A 20,139-nucleotide genomic window follows, 5' to 3' on the forward strand; every position below is an offset into this window, starting at 1 on the left:
AAAAAAAAAAAAAAAATCAACCCTCACATCTGTAAGTCAATGTAGAGGATTAAAAAACCAAGAGTTACTCCTGTCCAGAGAGTGCTGGTATGTCCTGTGTCTCAGCCTGGAGCAAAAGCCCCTCCTCACTGTCTGACCCTTGGTAAAGACTGTCCAGTAAGGCAAAAGTTGGACCGAATGAGTTGTCCTCAACACAGACATAAATGAGGTACAGAAGGCACGTCACAATAAGGAAGACCAAAATCTGTATCTGAATGGGCACAAGGCGGCGCTCCACCTCTCGTTTTTCCAGGGTCGTGGGACTGACAGGAGTGTCTGGGTATGCATACTGGACAGGTCTCCCTGCTGCGCCCTTGATAGGTCTCCGACGAGTAGCGCTGAAATATGACAGAGTATATGTGCTGATAACACAATTACAAAACTCCTACCATGTGTCGGTATGTGCTACTATGCAAGTTGTCCATGTGTCAATCACCATTCCTGTACATTTCTTGTACTTCAGATAAATCCTATTCCCATTCAACAACTTAGAAAGATGTGAAGAGTTTCTAATTGGCACATTGTAATAGTGTTGCTGTGGCACTTACTAGATCCCTGTGGTCTTGGCATCAGTGTTTGGAAACATGTCCTTACAAGTATCCTTAACAGGCTCCTGAGTAAGCTAGAAAAGAAAGCAGAAATTACTCTCAAAGTGTATATTTCCCAGACAGCAGAGTCCCACAGAGGCCCAGCAAGTCAGGTAGAAAGGAAGGAAAAGGGTGACTGTTAATGTGATCACCAGAAAAAAAAAGAAGCAACTGTTAAATTTAGTGTGTATAATTTTCTAGCTTGGGTTACACATTGTAACACTGACATAAGAAAGGAGTTACACAAACAAAGTATGTTATGGTAGACAAGTGATATGGAATAAAAAACAAAAAATGTATGATGTATGTGCCTTCATTTTCCATTTATAAGGGAATGCCTTGGGAGTGTAGTACAGGGACTGGTTCTTCATGGTGTCCACAATTGACATGTCCAGCTAAGGAAAGGAGACGTAACGGATTATAATTTCTGCTTTCTTAATTTCCTCCAGCGAACCTCTCCAACAACTTTAACCACCACCAACATTCAGGCTTAAAGTGTGACTGAACAATGTAAGCACTACTGACCCTGTTGGACCGCGACCAATGTTTCTGCACATTGCTCCCATTCAACTCTCCCTCAGTGTCTGAGCTAGTAGAGAGTGGCCTCCGACTCTCCATCTGTTGTTTAGAGTGAAAATGTACATGACTGAGTGAGCACTGCAGCGACGATTACTCACAACCAGAAACATAAAACGAAATGACGGGGTCACTTTTTTAGGTGTGGAACGTGGGTTTAAAAACATCTAAGATTAACTTTCCTCCTCAACCATGTGAGTGATGCTGAAGGCCTGACAGGAAATTGATGATTCACCATCGGGCATAACTGATTGTGATCCAGATGGAAACTGCAAGGATTAGTATTATTATGTTAACAACAACACAAACATATATTATTCATCACACAATCTACACACCAGTGAGATACCATGCCCATCACTGTAAAACAACAGGAAAATACCCCACTGGTTGCTTGAGAAGGACACACAATATAGTTACAGTCCAAGCAAGGAATGCAGAGAATTTTAAATCCACAGGAGAAGTGAAATAAAACCAGCCTACCCCTGATCCTAATCCCGAGTGCTGATCTACAGAGGATGCTCTACTAATTCCTACGGGAATCTGTGAGCAGGGAGGCCGACTCTGCTCCGATGATTCTATCGCATTCCCTGAATTCCACTTGGGACTAGGTTCACTGTTTCTAGAAGCACGAGCATGCTACAAAAGGCCAACCCAATGAAAAAGAAATTAAGAAAAAAAAACACATCAGTGTCTCCTGAGCATTCAGTTTGACAGAATTCTGTTCAAAAGATATGAATATCTGTAGTATTTACCAGCCTTGATGAGAGTAAAAAGCACTGCGGGTAAACAAAACCACCATTCTGAAAACACAACTCTACCTGTGAAAAGTTAAAAAAAACACCAACATTTCAAATGCAAGTGCTTATTCCAAAGAGTGAACACTTTGAGTTAGGTTAGAACACAAGTTTACAGTTGCAATCCATGCGTTTAACCACTAAGTGGCACTGTAGGGAAGTATTATTTCAACACAGCTGAGGATAAGAAAAAATACAAAAAGATCTATTAACCAGCAAAAGTATACAGTTAGTACGAGCTCCTACATTTCAGACAATTCAAGTGGTACTATTCATTAACATAGCAACCCTAAATCATTTAACCAAGATATCAAGAACTTCCTACAGTTTTCTCACCTGGCTACTCCCTTGTTGTGCCTGGTCTGACTGTTTAACTGTCTCTTCTTTTTCTCCTTCGGAACCTGTGCAAGTCACAAAAAATAATACAAAGCATAGGATTATCTGATACCAACCATAAAAACAACAACAAAATTCAACATTTCCGGTCAGCTTATTGGTGTTTTAAGCCCCCAACGTCTCCTTCCAGGCAGCGCTGTCTGGAAGGCACTAGGATTAGACGCTGGGGGCTTAAAACACCATCGAGCTTCTGGTCATACCCAACTCTTTGTCCTCCTCTTCCCCATTTTCCTCCTCTTCTTCACTGTCAGAGTATAATTCATCTTTCTCTACTCCATTCAGACAGACATGTCCATTAGACTGAAGCAGTTTCCTTAGCTTCTTCTCATACAAAGCTCTGGTGGACGCTAGCACAGACAAACAATACTATTAGTTTTTTAAGAAAGGGACAGACCTATAAAAATAAAGTGAATGTAAACATTAGGTGTTAACACGTTGATTAAAACACAAATGTGCATTTTGATGGCAGGAATCCTATTTCTACAATGAAAACCAATTTCAAGACAGCGTTAAGTGCAACCTCACCGACTATGGGCCCAGCTTTAACCCCGAGTTCGAGCAGTGCGGCCTTGAGGTCATCATCAGTCAAACCACTCGGGTCGGGCATCTCTGTATCCTCCTCCTTGTCCTTACAAAACAAAATTTGCTGAATTTACTGAATGCTGTTGAAGACATGACAACGGCTGCAGCTTGAATGCCAGCAGTTTCCAGTTGTGTGATATAGTGCATCAAAAAAAAAGCAGCTCACAAATATTATCAAAATCCATCTAATTATGGTAGTGTATGAATCTTCTGCTTAAATTATATTTACCTATTCTGAAAAACTACACAAGATTTAAAAAGTGGAAGACTTTAGGTTTGGAAGGAGTCCAATCTTCCAGAGGGCCTGTATTATCAGTTATACTGGCTTGTTGTCAAAAATCAACTGACAGAAAACTACGATAGGTTTATTGTTCAACTGTAAAACACTCTTACTTATAGCTCCTCATAACAACAGTCAGGCTGGCTGCATTACTATTATTGTCCTTATTGATCAATCTGCCAATTGTTTTAATTCAAATCTGTTAATAGTTTGGTGATGAAATGCTGCTTAAAAAAAAAAGAAAAAAAAAGAAGACTTAAAACAATTGAATATCAAACTAGTTGCCAATTAATTTTCTTGACTAATTCAAACTAATTTAATTGACTCATTATTTCAGCTCTGAATATCAGCACTGGGTCTCGAGTGAAAGTCTTGCAGCACTTTCTAAATGTGAAACTCTACCCAGACTTTACAGTACTGTTGATTTTAAAGTAGAGGCTATTCCTTAATAGACTAAACACAGTCCACCCAAACAGACAGACAGTCTTTCTACCCCATGACACAGCACAGAAACAACTTCCAGACTTCAAGTGCTGGTGCTCATCTTGGCACACATAAATGAGTGTGACAGGTTGACAGATGTAATGGTAGAAGCCTACTACTGAAACGTCTCATGTAAATCTATACCAACCATACAGCTGGTGGCTCAGTGGTCAAGGACATCAAATTCTATAGCAAGCATTGAGGACTGTTTGGTAGGAGTGACCCAGATCCTAACGTGCGTCACTTTGTAACACACGTTATAATGCTCGCCTAGCTGCTAGTGTGGCACGCCCTCATACTCTGCTTCTGATTAGCTAGTAGACCTTACCTATGTACTGCGCATGTGCGACGAACAGAAGTGTGATGCCTCACTCTGTAGCTAAAACAGAGAGCTCAACACACAGGGTGAAAAGAGGAGCTGCAGCAATGTGCAGTACAACAAAAATATAGTGTTTTTTGAAAGTTAAACCATGTAAACCTATTCTGGTACAACCTCTAAATACAATTATGAACCTGAAAATGAGCATAATATGGGCGCTTTAGGATAATAGAACGCCTAAAAATATGTACATCATTTGGGGAAAACGTGATAGTTGCCGAGGAAAAAACATCATCCTGTAGTGCCTTCATCCTATTTGGTATCTTATTGTTCTCCAACATGTCTTCATCATTTTAAAACCAGAACACAACAAATGTTGACTAATTATTCACTCCTGCCACCAAGAGGCAAAAACTGTCTAATGATACATTTTAAGTTAGGCATAACATAACATAAGTAGGATAGGAGTTTGGCATAAACAACATTACTAATCTTGAATCTTATTTTTTTCTTATAGCCTACTAGGCTGGAGTAGAGTTCACAGCATGAATGACAGTATTTCCCCAGTAATTAAACTTCTGCTCCAATGATTTTCTTGTCCAGTCAGAGAGACTGAGGGGAAATGACACACAGTTGAAGTTATCTAAAGTTATAAGATCCTAATAAGATTAGGGACTTTTTAGGAAAACATTCAGGGCTGCAGCCCCAGTAGCCACCCCCTTGCTCCGCAGAGAGTCGTTGCACGTTGTGACTGCAAAAGTCAATTATCAGAATATTCGGGTGCAAAACACCAAGAGTTTGATCAACTCACTGCCACATCTTGTACTTGATCCTCCTCGTCGCTAGAAAAATCCGCCGCGTTTTTCTGATCTATGTGTTGCAAGTGCAACCCCACATAAACCTCCTTTTTGCTCTTGGCAGGTGGCAGCGCAACATTGTGGCCTACCAAATCTGACTTCAGTCTAGATTTAGAGAGGTGAGCAGGGTTCTCCATAAACCGCGGCATGTCAGAAGGACGAATCGACGCGAAAAAAAAAAAAAGTTCAAATTCGTTATACTTAACACGTCTTTTAAGTCAGATGAACCCGACAGAGCTGCTCGGAGAAACCCTCTGTGGTGGTCTGAGAATCACACTGACTCAACTGAGAACAGCTGCAACAAACGACTTGATTGACAGCAAACTTAGCTTTGCATTTCATTACTGACAAGCACTGTGTGCAGCTAACTAGCTTTTAAGTCATATACAGTTACTTGCATTCAAATTGAACGTAATATTATTAAATTAAACTATGTTGAAACGGAAAGTTAACATTAACTAGCTATCAAACTGTATGTGTTTATTGTAGCCTAGTGTTTTTGACCTCGGTCACCCAATGAATGTGGAAGTGGAGCTGCCAACATCCAGTCCAATCAAACTGGATAAAATGATATAGCTTAGGCCTTTTAAGTAATGTTAGACATTAACACAAAACATAGTAGGAAAAGCACAGGTGTTACAGGTGTTATGTAACTTTAACAATATCTCCAGGTCATTACAGTGTATGGACAGTGTATGGATTGGACAGTGAGCCAGCAATGTAGTTCATTAAAATTAATTTTAGTATTTGCACCTTGGCTTTGTCAAAATTAATTCAGTGAAAAAGCCTATTGGGAACCCCGAATTTTGAACGGTAGTTGAAACTGTTTAATTTTCAGTGTACATTTCTACAGCCAGTGTACCTTTGTCCTCCAGGTTTAACCTTGGCTTTGGTCGCTGTTGGTGTCGTCTCTCTGGTGCATGCTGCTGCTGCATTCTTACTTGAGTGATGCATCCACCTAGTGCAGGTAGAAGTGGTGAGTTCCTTTCCTAACATCTGTTAACAGATAGTAAACAAAACACTTGTTCAGGTCATTTTCTGGAAAGCAGGGGGTGCCAAATATGCCATTGAGGGCTTTTTTGCCCCCAACGATATAAGCAGGCATCTGTTTCAACCCCTGGTAGGTTAGAATAAAAAAACCTGGGTCATGGTATACCTACGTCCGGGGTTTTTCTCAAAAAACATGAATATTGAACCCATGTGTAGAGTAAAACTCAACAACCCGTACCCCCTAACATCTGGTACTGAAGTAAAGAGCCGTTTCCCTGCAGTTATCCTGCTGCATGAAACAGGTCCCTGTTTTAGGGGAAAACAGTAGGTACTACAAATAATAACAATTATAATGGGGGAGTTTTTTTTTAGATCAAATGGTCCCTTCCTGTTTTGCTTTAGGTGAAAAAAACTAAAACACAAGAAAATGTAAAACTAATTGAAACAGCATAAGATGTCCCCACAGGATCGTATTCCTTGAATACCCCTTTATGCCAGTCAAAATATGAATAAACAAAGCAAAATGGATCCCATGAGTAGATGTGATGTGATGACAATAGATGTGTTGTTTTTGTTTATTGCAAATCATACAAATCAGCTAAAAGATATGACTTTGCTATCTTGCTGCTTTGTGCATGCAAATATGAAAGGACAAGGCAGCAGGTGTTTACATTGCATTGCAGTGAAATTAGAGTTGAAGTTGAACAGACTTGATCACCTGCTGTGCTGTTAAAAAAAACATGAACTGTACCATTTTTAGATTGGATCAACACATTGTGATGTGAGAAAAACAACATTGGTTTTCCATTGAAAGGGGATAGAAAATACACTGAAAGGGGATAGAAAATACCCGATTGGGATCCATCGGATGTGGACTGTTTTATTGTTCGAAGAGTTGGCCTACGTGGATTTCTACTTTGAATCTCCCTCTTGATAAGTGTTTCCACTTAATTGTGCAGGGCCACATTTTAATATTGATACACAGTGTTGTACTTGTTTTCCAGCAGCTTTTACCAATGATTCATAGCAGGTAGTTCAGGAAACTGCTGCTTGGTATGTAAAAGGTTCCCTGCAGAGTCTTTGACCTCTGAGAGCGCTATGGAGCTGTTTTACTATATGCTTGCATCTCATAACCCTTAAATTGCCTCCTTGAGTCCTCCACTTGCCTCCCTTCCTCGCCAAGTATATCAAATTAGGTATTAAAATAAATAAACAAATCTCCCTGCTCTGAGACACTGGGGGCGTATCCGCTGAAGGCGCTGAGCTGATACTTCCAAGTTCAAAGTCAGGAGATATTCCACAGTTATTGCTGTCAGAACCCTGAATGCTCTTGGAATGCTTTTGAAAAATCTACTCGACAGAGAGTGATGGCTAAGCTGGCTAAGGTGCACACCCTGTACCCAAGATGATACAGTTTAATTTGTATAGTCTTGTTGTATGTGATCCTCCTCCCATCAAAATGGACAATAATAATATTAAAATCCAAAAACCTAAACCGCGAGCTCTAGCACAAATCTTTACTTGAATTTGGATCCCAATTCACTTTCAGTTAATGAGATTCATGATTAATTCCAATACTTTTCTCTTTCTGGTCACTGGACAAATGAACAAAGTATACAAGATGAATGAAAAGATGACTTACTTAGTGAATATTTCTATTACAGATATTACAGCTGTTGCATAATATGCTAGTCTTCACATGCTGCTATCATGTCATGGCTGTAAAATAATAATTGTAAAACAAACAACGTATTACCACTGAAATCAGTTTTAATCAGTGTATACATATGTGCTGTTATTGGTAGGTTCATGTGGGTAAAGCTCAATTAGACAGTAATGATGTCATACTTCATAAACTGGTTTTATGAAAACCAGGCAGTCGTTTCCCAAAAAACAACTCCAGGAAAATATCTAGCTAGTTTAAAATATCTGTATTTGACCCACAACTCCAAAAGTTTAATGCAAGGAAAGATGTAAATGCTGTTTGCTACAGTTTTGTTGATATCATAACATAAGATTTTAGATGCAACAAATAGCTGCACTAAACAAAATTCTAGCAAAGACATCTTGAAAAATAATGTGAAAAAAGTCTTCAAACACAGTTCCTCGGTTGAATGTCCACTGGGTATCCGATGGCTTTAAACCCTACATGAAATGTTAGAACAAACTCACATAGGAATAGAAAGCCATAGGACACAGTTGTGGTTTAATGTTGGAAGACAATAATACAAAATCAGTGACTGCTGGAGTTGAGAAAGGCTGAAAGCTTGAAAACAAAAAGAGGAAAAAACAGGAGCAGGCTGCAGAAAGCATTCAGGATTTAAAACTCACATCGGCATGAATAATTGACCAAAGAAACTGTAAGTATTCATCTGAGGCCCAGGGGAGTAAAATGAAACTGTCTTGTTAGTCTTTAGACAGAAGGAATTGTTTGTTTGTTTTTTGTACGGCACAAACTCAAATAAATTGACCCCTACCTGATGCTTGAATCTTACAGCAATATGCAAGCTTTGATTAAAAATGCTGTTTTAAATCAATGTCTGCAGGTTAAAGGTGCAATGTTAATCAAAAGGATTCTGTCTCTAAATCAGAACAGATTAAGTAAAGTATTTGTATATTCTGGAGCAACCTTCTGCCTGACTTTCACAAGCACAAAGGAGATCATTACCTCAGCGTTTTGATTCAACCACTGGGCACAGAAAGCCTAGCTATTTTTATTAATGACCAAAAACATTTTGGCAGTTATAAAGTTCACATTTCCATGCAGTAGCTCTCTCGTACCTCTTTAATCAAAGCCATCATACTGATGAGTCAAGCATTATTGTTGCACAGAAAAACTACTCATATGCTTGATTGATTTCATTATAAGTTAATACATACTCCCACAACTCTTTAACCTTAAAGAAGTCAAATAAAAATTTTTGGACTAAAACACCAGACTGTTAACCACTATTTTAAGCACTAAACTGTGCTTTGGACCATTTTTAACCCCTCAATGAGTAGAGACTAAGCTAAACTATAAGCTATGGAAGCAGAATCTGCTCAACCAAATGTCTGCTCAGAAAACAGTAGCCTTTATAAAAAACATGAAAAAAATCTTGTGGACAGAGAGGAAACAGGCTACTAGAGGACAGAGGAGGCATTTGTTGACATTGTATCAAGTGCAAGCCTGAGATATTTGAGGCACAGAGGGGCCAGGTATTTGTCAGTCAGTGTTTCTTGTGCTTTTGCTGTCTCCAACTCAAACAACAAAAGCCCCATTGAGCCTCCTTTTTTTTCTCTCTGAACAAGCACACAAAGCTTCCTGTACTAGACTGCAACTGTCCAGTACTGAGAACCACTTTTAGTCATCTTTTAATGCACCTTCAAGTTGTTCTGTCAGTGCAAGGGAGTAAAAACACTTTGTTAGATAGCTTCACATCATTTTTCATAGCTTTGCTACACTTAACTTAGCTTATTTTTTAATAAATCATGTACTTGAATGATGTCCTAAGTTAGGACTCCTAACTGTATTCTAAAGCGATAGAAACACAAAAAAGTCAAGCGTGATTGTGACGTTGTCAGCCTAGCCAAACATCGAGCCGGTAACACACTTAGATGAACATCTCATTAGCCTCACATTGACTGGGTATTCACATGACCTTTGACAGAGAACATTACCTACTGATTGAGGGAAAGTGTTTACTCAATCAGCCTTTCCCAGGTTTGAAATAGACCCACTGCCACTGAGCTCCTTGGAGCCTGTTCTCATGCATGTCTCAGCATAAATTAGTAAAGCCCCTGTGTCAGACTCTGTCCAGACAAGAAGGTGAATCTTAGCCACAGGGAGGATTAGCTTTGATCCCTAAGCATCGTACATGGTCCCTCTCTCAGCTGGGAGCCAATTCAGGGAATTGTCAGTATCCAAATGTTTTTATTGGCTTTAGATTATTTTTTATATACATTATTTTAGTACATTCCTCTGTTCATTTGATAGAGGAGTAAGAGCAGTGTGCGTTTTCTCCAAGCAATTGTAGATCCAAAGCTATAGAACAATACAGCAAATGACTAATATCCCACAATATGACATTTAGACACTGATCTTGAAGATAAAGAGAAAGGGATGGCACCTGATTTCTTATCTATGCAGTACTTCCTTTTCATATTTAAAAAAACGAACACACCTAAGCACCTTCCAGTGGCAGACAAGACAAGCTAAACACAGCACTGCATACAACACAGGAAAGCCCCAGAGTATCAGAAAAAAACAGCTTCTTATTCTCACTGTCATTCTTGATGAAAACAAACAAGCTATTTTGCCCGGCACACTTTACACTTCTGAGAGTAACAGTGACGTGCAGTAAGTGCCGGATGCATTCTTGTGCTATAAATCTGACTCTTACCTCCTTCTCCCTCTCCTGCGTCCCTCGCCGGAACGAGTATGGCATCCCCTCAGCCTAATACTGTATGGAGAGACAATGGGTAGTGGGGGGGGTGGTGGGGGAGGAGTTACTATGTGAGCGCAGGAGCGAGAGTGGGGAGACAGAGAGAGTAAAGGCAGAATGAAAACTGGGAGAGAGTGTGAGAGGGGAATGGGGGCTCAGAAAGGAGATCACTCGCTCACAATACTCTCAAACCGCGAATCTGACGAAACGTTACATGAATGACAATTCTTGAAACCCCCCCTCTCCCCTATTCCTCCTCAGATGCAATGTCAGAGAAAACAGCAACGAGAAATCCCTCTTCACGTGGGAAATGTAAGGAAAAAACAAGAGACTGTGAGAGAATGGGTCCCGGTTTTAAACAAGTCCCTTTCTTTGGCATTCTCTGAATGAGTTCTTAAGATTCCAAGTTGGCAGAGTGCCCATGGGTCCTGGATGGAAAAGGATAAAAGAGGGGCTGAGGTCGGGGGGGCTGTCTATTGTGTTTGTTCCTTTCCTTTCAGTCCTGGCACCCTAGTTGATCTTTGCAGCCAGTTGCTGAATATTCCAGTCACCCATACCTCAGTTGTATACAGAATCTACATTTTTTTTTTTTGATATCATTGTCATCTGGATTGATGCTCATCCTAACGCTGGCATAAACTTTGTTTTGGTCATCCTGCACATACAGTATTGACAGTTTGGGTGTAAGGTTTCAAACAGAAACCCAGGACCAAAAAATATTACCAAATGAGTGATGGCTTCAAGTCAGCACTGATCTGAAGATCCTGGTGTCTTTACAGTCTCTTAGCCTTTGTTTGGGCCTCTTTTCTCCCTTCTTTGTCCTCCTAACAGTCCATCACTAGTAGAGGGAGAATGCTGTCTTGCCTGGTGAATTTGGGATGAAGACAGCAGGTGCTGTTGCCCCTCTCTGAGCCACATTCATTCACAGCTTTCTCCCCCTCCATCCGTTTCCTCTAGTAATACACCCTCCTCCCCCTGTCTATGTGTGTGTGTGTGTGTGTGTGTGTGTGTGGGGGGTAGATAGGGAGAATGGGCTACTGTATAATGAAGCACAAGAAACACACCCAGAGAAAAGACACAGTTCGTTGAACGAGTGATGTGATAATCATATCGTCCTGATCAGAATGGCTGATTAGCTGTGTGACACAGAGGGAAGGCGATCATGTAGAGGGAGTAAAGGATTATTGCAACTGCATCTCTTGTCAGCCCACTGTGCTTCTCAACGCTGCTTGTACTGCATCAGTGCTGCAAAGAGAAGCCCTGCTTTTTACTCACAGTCTACACTCCTCCTCCTCCTCCTCCTTCCCCACAAACCCTTCCCTACCCTTTCTCTGTCTTCCTTTTGCTTTCCCTCAAATAGACACACAGGCAGGGTTCATTACTATTCACCAGGTTTCACTAAGACACGCATCATTGCTCCGCTCTCTACAACTGTGTTGGGAGAGGCGGGGGGGGGGGGAGAGCGAGTACAGGAGAGAAGGAGAAGAAGGGGAAACCAAGAGACATCTTATGATAGAAAAGAATAAATCACCATTGTGCTTTCTGTGTCCGGATGTGTGTACAAACATATTACCAGACAGCTGCATGCATGAGTTGTTCTCTCTTATGCCTCTGACAGAAAAATCTTCATGGGTAAAAAAAAGCTAGTTCTGTTCTCAATACAGAAATCTGTTTTTCTTTGTGGGCTTTTGAATTCATCACTTGCCTTTCATTAAATCCACTGAGGTCGAAACACTCCATCACAGCATTCAAGTTATTATCTGTGCTGATATACTGATAAAGCATCTCATCCATGAAAATGGGCATGATGGTTGATTTCTATTCCTGTGTTGGCTCTGTCTAAGCCTTCTATACTCTATCCTGTCACATCCATTTCAGGAGAACTGTCCTTCACTATGAAACTAATTTTTTGTTATGCTACTTTAGATTTTACTGTTTAGTCAGCTGTCCTCAATATATTACAATGATTCCTAGAATTACAGCTACATCATAAGGGAGGAGTAACTGTGCAGTCGCAACCTCCACATAAAATCATACAATTTGATTGTTTGGATAAGTTAGGCTCTGACAGTATGATATCAAAAGCTGTGTGTTTGTGTTATTCGCCTTGAACTGAATATTAGAAAAAAAGAGTGTTTAGATTTTGCATCATTTTGCATAGTTCATATCATTTAATGTTTGGGGTACAGAAAGACTCCACTCTGTAGTGAAGTTGGTTGTGTTTATCATCAGCTTTCTCTTTTCCCAAGGTTTCAAACAACAAATGAATCATGACAACTGCACTATAGTTCTAGCTTCTCACAATGAATATTTTAATAGTTTTCCTCGTCTTCTATGATATTAAACTAAATATCTTTAGTTTATTTACCGTTTCGGACAAAGCAAGCAATATGAGTTAACTTAGGCTTTTGTGGCCATTTTGTTTCTCACTATTTTCTGACATTTTTTTATTTAATTGAGAAAATAATCGACAAATCATCGCTAGTTGCAGCACTATTAGGTGGTGGACTTAAGTGGCACCTGATGAGGAATATATTCCAGGATTTGTTGTAACATTTTAAAGTAAAGCCCACCCCATGCCCTTAAATCCCACTGAGAGGAGTTAATGTCAGCTTTACTGCATCAAAAGAACCGATTAGAACAGTTTTCAAACCAAAATCTGAAGATTAGTACAATTTGGTGTGAAATGCTGAGCCTTTAGAAGGGATGTACTGTGGATTGATATCAATTGCAAATGTTTTTGTAAAAATTTAAAATGATGTCAGGCGTTCAGAAAGAAAAAGGTCATGGTGCAAAGCAAAGTGTAGATACGACAACAAATAATTAATTGGCCACTAATAAACAATTCAGGATAAGACCTATAGTAACCATCAATAACAGCATTTACCATTGGAGTATAATTAGCTAATATAAGAGGGATCAACAGATACAGCATCGCTCCATTCATACAGAGTACAGAGTGGGGATTGGCTGACAGAAGCCATTATCTTTAGAGGGCTCCAGATGTGATCGGCTGCTGCGCTTTTAGGAATTCTGGGTGGGAATTCCTGATTGAAGTCTTTGGATAAGCATCAACGCTCCACTGAACTTAAACTTCTATTTACATAATATTAAAAGCCTGAACTGTTGGAGAGTAAGGCTTTGCACTCAGTCCAATACACTACAAAATTGAAATGACATTCTGAAAGACCTAATGTGCACACATCAGAATAGAATTGCAACATTCTTTTAAGAGTCATGATAACTCTGGAGTCGTATCTTCTAAATGTTCACTGAAAATGTATTTTGTTCATTTTCCTTACATTATTTGCTCTTGAAAGACAATATCTGCTTGTAGCGATGAAAACATGATTGAACTTTTATTATGGTTACGTATAGGCACACACAGCACTTGGTTTACAAGATAGGTTCTGTCTTAAGGCAATAGTCGGTAACACTTTATAATAACCATCATTAATAGATGGTAAAATGATAGTCAATTAATTTTTAGTTAATTGTCATTTAACTGTTAGCAAACAGTCATTTTACTGTTAACAAACAATGACATAATTAATAATATTTACTAATTATTAGTAGTGCTGTAAATTAACAGTTTATTGTTACGCACATGATATCCCTCATATACTATATTAGGTATCGGGTAATGATTCAAAAATGTTTGTAAACCTTTAAGAAACCATTTTTTAAAACATCTATAAACATTACATAGATAGATGGACCAGATATTCCTAACATTTTCTTAAGGGTTACTAGTTGGTTGGTAAATCGTCTATAAACAGTGTCTGGATGGTTATTATAAAGTTGCAACAGATGACTATAATACGTTGTTAAATAGTTTTTAAATACTTTGTAAACCATCTATAAACATCTGGATGGCTATTGTAAAGTTGCGACTGATGTTTTTCATAGTTAGTTATTGGTTAGTAAGTGCTTAAAAGCAATGATAAATTTTTTGCCCTTCATTAAATTATATTAAAAAAAATGTATATATATATATATATATATCACATATGTATATATACACATAGTATATATACATACATATATGTATATATACTATATGTGTATATATACATATGTGATATATATATACACATATATATATCACATATGTATATATACACATATAGTATATATACATATATGTATACATATATATGTATATATATACACACACACATACATATATACATACACATATGTATATATACATATCTATATATATATAGATATGTATATATATAGATATGATATATTGATATGTGTATATATATACATTTATATACAGTATATATGTGTATATATACTGTATATATATATATGTATATATATGTGTGTGTATATATACATACATATATACATATGTATATAGATAATTGTTTTTATATAATTTAATGAAGGGCAAAAAAATGTATCATTTATTATGCTTATGCTAACAGTTAAATGACAACTAACTAAAGATGAATTAAATATCAATTTACCATCTATTAATGATGGTTATTATAAAGTGTTAGCCAATAGTCAGATGCCACACTGACACATGTTTTGCTTGCTGTAATCATTCCTCCTGTTCATAGTGGCCAGTACACGATCCCTTTCTAATGCACTTTCAGTGTAAATGATGGGAGACAAATCAACAGCTCTCGTTCTGTGCAAAAATACAATCCAACATGTAGCTAGTGGGAGTTATAGTTATAGTCTGAGTTATAGTGGTTATCTTTCAAAGTTGCAATCACTTTAGTACAAAATTCCCTCTTTGTGCTACTATCCATCTATTGCAGCTCAGCACAAAAAAACTGTCCTGGGGAATACACAAAGAGGGAATTCTGTGGTAAAAATGCTACCTAACTTTGGATGTTACCCACTTGAAAACACTCCTGAGTTAATTTTTTTTACATGTAAACAAATCCACAAACCCTAACCACATGCAGCACTCATGGTACAAACCCTGGTCTTCGGTGTACCCACCTCCACTGCATCCATGCGATTTGTAAGCCACACAGACAGTTCCTACACTTAAAGGGCAACTATTATATAGCATTTTCAGGATTATACTTGCATTTTGTGTTTGTACTAGAACATGTTTACATGCTTTAATGTTAAAAAAAGACTATTTTTCTCATACTGCCCATGGCTGCTGCACCTGTATTCACCCTCTGTATGAGACGCTCTGTAGGAGCGCCTGTCTCTTTAATGCCTCCTCCCGTAAAAGCCGAATCTGCTCTGATTAGCCAGCGTGCTTCCTGGAATCTCCGGAGCCTCCGCTCTGTGTTTTTCTAGCTAGTTGAAGCTGGAACTACTGCAACAGAGTATATAGAAGGACTATGTACCATGAAAAATCAGCAATAAAGGCTTCTAAACCAAATATTACACAACCAGACATTTCCCAGCAGTAAAGTGACCGGAATTTAAGGAGAAATGATCAGCATTGGCCGAGATTACAGATATGCCGCGTTAGCATTTAGCTACTTAAAGCAACACTAAAGCACTTTTCCCGATTCGGTCCCCCTACAGGTTGGAAGCGGAATTGTCCATTACATTACATTATGCAAGTTTGCCAGATCAAGTAGTGGATCTGTAGTTCGAATGAGACATAACGAGACATTACGACAATGGACATTTCTGCTTCCAACCTGTAGGGGGACCGAAGCGGGAAAAGTGATTTAGTGTTGCTTTAATAGTTAGCAAAATAAAGACTTTTAAACCAAATACTACTAACAGAAAATGTTTCAGGAGTAATGTGACCCAGATGGGGAGAATTTAATGACATTGGCAGCCGAGGTGACATTGTTTAAAAAATAACTCCAGTCCTGCCTACTTGGAGCAGATGACCAATCATAGAAGGCCGGCTTAGAGTTGCGTAACACTTAGCCGAGAGTAGAAAAAACTGTTGAAACCGGAGTGTTCAGAATAGTTGGAAATCTGAACGTTTTAGCTCACAGGGATTTGTCTAAAATATGTTTACCTCATTATTTAAAGTTTTGGCCACGTTTAACATGAAAATCCAACATTATAACATTGTAGATATGACAGAAAACACTGAAAAGCATAATAATGTGACCTTCAAAGAATGTTGCTAGTGCACATGATCCAGGCAGCAATTCTTTTTCCCATCAAAACATAACTGCCAATTAAAACAAACTATTAAAGTAGTTTAAAATATTAGCAGACAGAGTGGTGCAATTTAGTTTTAGTCTTAAGTAAACAGTGGTTAAGATGTTACTCGGTACTAAAAATTTGATTACTTTCATCCGTGTTTTTGCATCTTTGGATGGGTTATATTTTACTTTTAAAATGCAAAGAGTTTGCCCAGAGAATGCTCCCTAATCTGTTTCATAGAAATGATTTCACATGAAAATGTAACTTCATTTTCTCTATCTCTCTCTCAAACTTAATAATAATTATACTTTGATGAATTTTCTAATCTACTCGTGTACTAACTTTCACAAGTGCTTTGGGCTTTAATTGCTCCACTAGCAGCTAGTGTGAAAGCACACAGCCTCGCAGAATAGCACCGTTTTGCCCTGCAGACATGTCTGTTTGCATACCACATATCCTTGGTTCTATTTTGGGCCTGAGGGGATGTCTAGGGGGTGCACTGCAGGGCATTTCAATCCAGGGCTATGGGGAATGACTGGAGAAATGTGGATATGTGACACATACTTTTCTTATTGCTCCAAGAGGAGCATGTATCATATCAACTTTAGCTAATCCCCTCACATGTGTTAATGCATATACTGAATCATGTATGCCTGTTTGACTTGACAAGTAAAAATACTGAAACATATTGTGACTTTCTCCTTCCTATAGGCCTTGAAATGTTTATTTTGCTCTCTAATGTATAATTAAACATACACATCAATGGGCTTATGGATAAATATATCAGGCTTTGGAGGTATAAGCATGTAATCCATGGCATTTACAGTACTCTTTTTGTATCATATACTGTATGGCAGCTGGTGCTTTTCTCTGCAGACTGGCACTGGACCCTTAAGAAACACAGTAGATAAAGATAAAGATGTACATTTTTGTTTTTATTTCAAACTTGTTTTGGCAATGTAAATGTCTGTTTCCCATGTCAATGAAGTCCATTATAATTGAATTGAATTGAATTGAATAAAGCAAATAGTAGAGATGGGTTGAAGAGCAGAGAGAAAAAATCAGATTATGAATCCTGTCACATTGTCCTGGCACTATCTCAGGCCTCTGATTGAGAGTTGGCTAAATGTTAGCCTATGTAAATGAGACATAGAGGAGCAAGGCAAAGCTGTTTTTGTCCACTTTAAACCCTATTACTGATGTATTTTCTCTTCATGTGGCTGCCATCAGCGAACCATGTGTCAGACTGAAAAAGAGATGCTGTGTTCTGGCTGTGTTTGAGAGATAGAGAGAGCAACATTATTCTCTGAAGAGGCAAACCTGATTGATTTTTGCCTTGAATTGAGGATGAATGCAATACTTTTACACCATCTAGTGTTGAAACCGTGTGTAGAAAATGCACGTCTCTTTTAAAAAACTTACTTTGATATTTCACTTGGGTGTTTGAGCTTCACTGTGCAGAAGGATTTAAGTATATGAGTTGGACAATAGAAGGCTGTTTTACCACTCATCTACTAAAGGACAAAAATGTCTCTGTGCTCACCTGAAATGAGTAGTCATGTGGAAAAGTGTAGTGTGGAAAGTTGAAGCCTCTGGTGCACATACAGCACACTGAGAACTGTTTAGTGAATAGGAGACATCTTGTGTCCTGCAGTTAAACTTTCAAAATTTAATTTTAAGAATTTCAAAAAACAATTGTGAAGCAACACAGATTATAATTCCAAGCATAGTATTATACATTGTGCTTAACATGTCTTGGGGTGTGTAAAACTTCTCAACAAAAATACAATAAAGAAAATCTTAACACTTTACTTGAAGGTATCAACATAATTGTGACATGACACTGTCATAACTATGACATGACACTGTCATGAATGTGTCATAATCGTTATAAACAAGTCATAAACGTTTATGACTTTCGTCATTAAGTGTCATTCGGCTTTTGTCTTGACAAGTTGACATTGTTTGGGTTGTCTTGATTATGACAACTTGACATTAATCAAAGAGACATTACCAGAAGTTGTCGTGGTCATGACAAGTTGATATTACATTTGTTTGGGATGTCTTTGTAATGACAACTTGACATTAACCAGGATGACATTACCAGAAGATGTATTTGTCATGAAAACTTGACATTAAATTTCCTGTCCTTATTACGACAACTTGACATTAAACAGGATGACATTATGTCAAGTTTTCATAACAAATACATCTTCTGGTAATGTCATCCTGGTTAATGTCAAGTTGTCATTACAAAGACATCCCAAACTAATTTAATGTCAACTTGTCATGACCAAGACAACTTCTGGTAATGTCACTTTGATTAATGTCAAGTTTTCATAATCAATACAACCCAAACAATGTCAACTTGTCATGACAAAAAACGAATGACACTTAATGACAGAAGTCATAAATGCTTATGACTTGTTCATAATGTTTATGACACGTTTATGACAGTGTCATACCATAGTTATGACAGTGTCATGTCAAGATTATGACAATACCTTCAAGTAAAGTGTTACCGAAATTTAGGTGGATTACAGTTACATTTATAAAAAAATTGCATTTGCTTTTTATGTATGGTCTCGCCCCTACATATCAGAACTCCTCACCCCTTACAGCACCACCAGACCCCTCAGATCCCCCCCACTGTGGTATGTTGGCTGTGCCCCAGTAGTGGGGTAAAAAAGGCCGGAGACAGGGCCTTTTCTGGAGCGGCTCCTCAGCTCTGGAATAGCCTGCCGGAATCCATTAGACAGGCTGAGTCCGTGGATGTTTTTAAGACACGCCTTAAGACACACTTTTATACTCTGTCTTTTGATTGTGTTTAAGCTGGTTTTACTTTCTTTTTCTTTTTTTCTCTTTTTATCTGAATTCATGGGTTTTAATTTGTGTTTCAACTTGTTATATTTCCACCACATCAATGCATATTTGTATATCTATGTGTGTTTTATGCATGTATACATATGTTTTTTTTTATCTTTGTGCAAAACTTGCTTACTTTTAAAGTGGTTTGAATTAAATAAACTTAAAACTTGAAAATGTGCATCAGCTGTACACTTACTTGCTGACTCACTTCCTCAAGTACACCGATTTTCAAGGGTTTTTTGTTCCTTAATTAGTGAACACGTACAGTACCTCTTCCTAATCAAACCTGTGTAAATAATAGGTTCATTCACAAAAAAGATGTCCTACTTCAGTAACGAGAAGTTGCTGTTGATTTTTAACACCCACTTGCACACTTCTAAGATCACGTTAGTTGACAATTACCCGGAGAAGTCATCTTGTGTTGCTATATCTCCAGAAGAGGAAGCAGATGTTAATGAATGCCTTTTGTATAAACACATATATTTCTCAGGGTTAAGTACCTGACTAGCATCTTCACCTTGCAGGGCATGTTGGCAAATCAGTTACACAGCTTAGCTTGGTAGGCTCTGGGATCCTGGCATATGCTCCACTGGGTAAAATGATACAGCCACAGGAAATTGTGTCATATTGAGAAACTTATATCAAACAACTACCATAGATATGCATCATACTTGTTTATTTAGAGACAAACTTGCAAAGTAGCTGATTGGGTCACTGCAGCAGCAAGATAAGAACCAAGGAAAATAACATGTATTAAAGATAATTCATTGATTACTGAGAGCATTAAATCGCACATTAAAAAAATGATATGTAATCATCATCATCTTGCAAATATATAATAC

At 38.2% G+C, this 20,139-nt stretch overlaps 1 protein-coding gene across 1 annotated transcript; it reads right to left on the reverse strand.

Moving 5' to 3' along the window:
* Positions 1-64: 64 nt before the first annotated feature.
* Positions 65-5,065, reverse strand: lemd1 (LEM domain containing 1). Its single transcript, XM_078254018.1, has 11 exons — positions 4,871-5,065; positions 2,921-3,023; positions 2,596-2,742; positions 2,336-2,400; positions 1,958-2,005; positions 1,686-1,841; positions 1,387-1,471; positions 1,152-1,246; positions 938-1,021; positions 588-661; positions 65-377 (listed from the first exon to the last, which is right to left on the reverse strand). Exons 1-11 carry the CDS (start codon positions 5,063-5,065, stop codon positions 65-67), a joined length of 1,365 nt encoding a protein of 454 aa, XP_078110144.1.
* Positions 5,066-20,139: the final 15,074 nt, after the last annotated feature.

This window comes from Sander vitreus, chromosome 7, assembly GCF_031162955.1.
Source record: "Sander vitreus isolate 19-12246 chromosome 7, sanVit1, whole genome shotgun sequence".
Lineage (NCBI taxonomy): Eukaryota > Metazoa > Chordata > Actinopteri > Perciformes > Percidae > Sander > Sander vitreus.

Bases quoted from the DNA above. Each gene is read 5' to 3' on its own strand.
- lemd1 (XM_078254018.1), bottom strand. From the start codon at position 5,065: ATGCCGCGGTTTATGGAGAACCCTGCTCACCTCTCTAAATCTAGACTG. The intron at 2,006-2,335 runs GTGAGAAAACTG...TTGTGTTTTCAG, and splicing joins CACAACAAGGGAGTAGCCAG to AATGGTGGTTTTGTTTACCC. The intron at 1,247-1,386 runs AGGAAAGTTAAT...ACTCTAAACAAC, and splicing joins CATCACTCACATGGTTGAGG to AGATGGAGAGTCGGAGGCCA.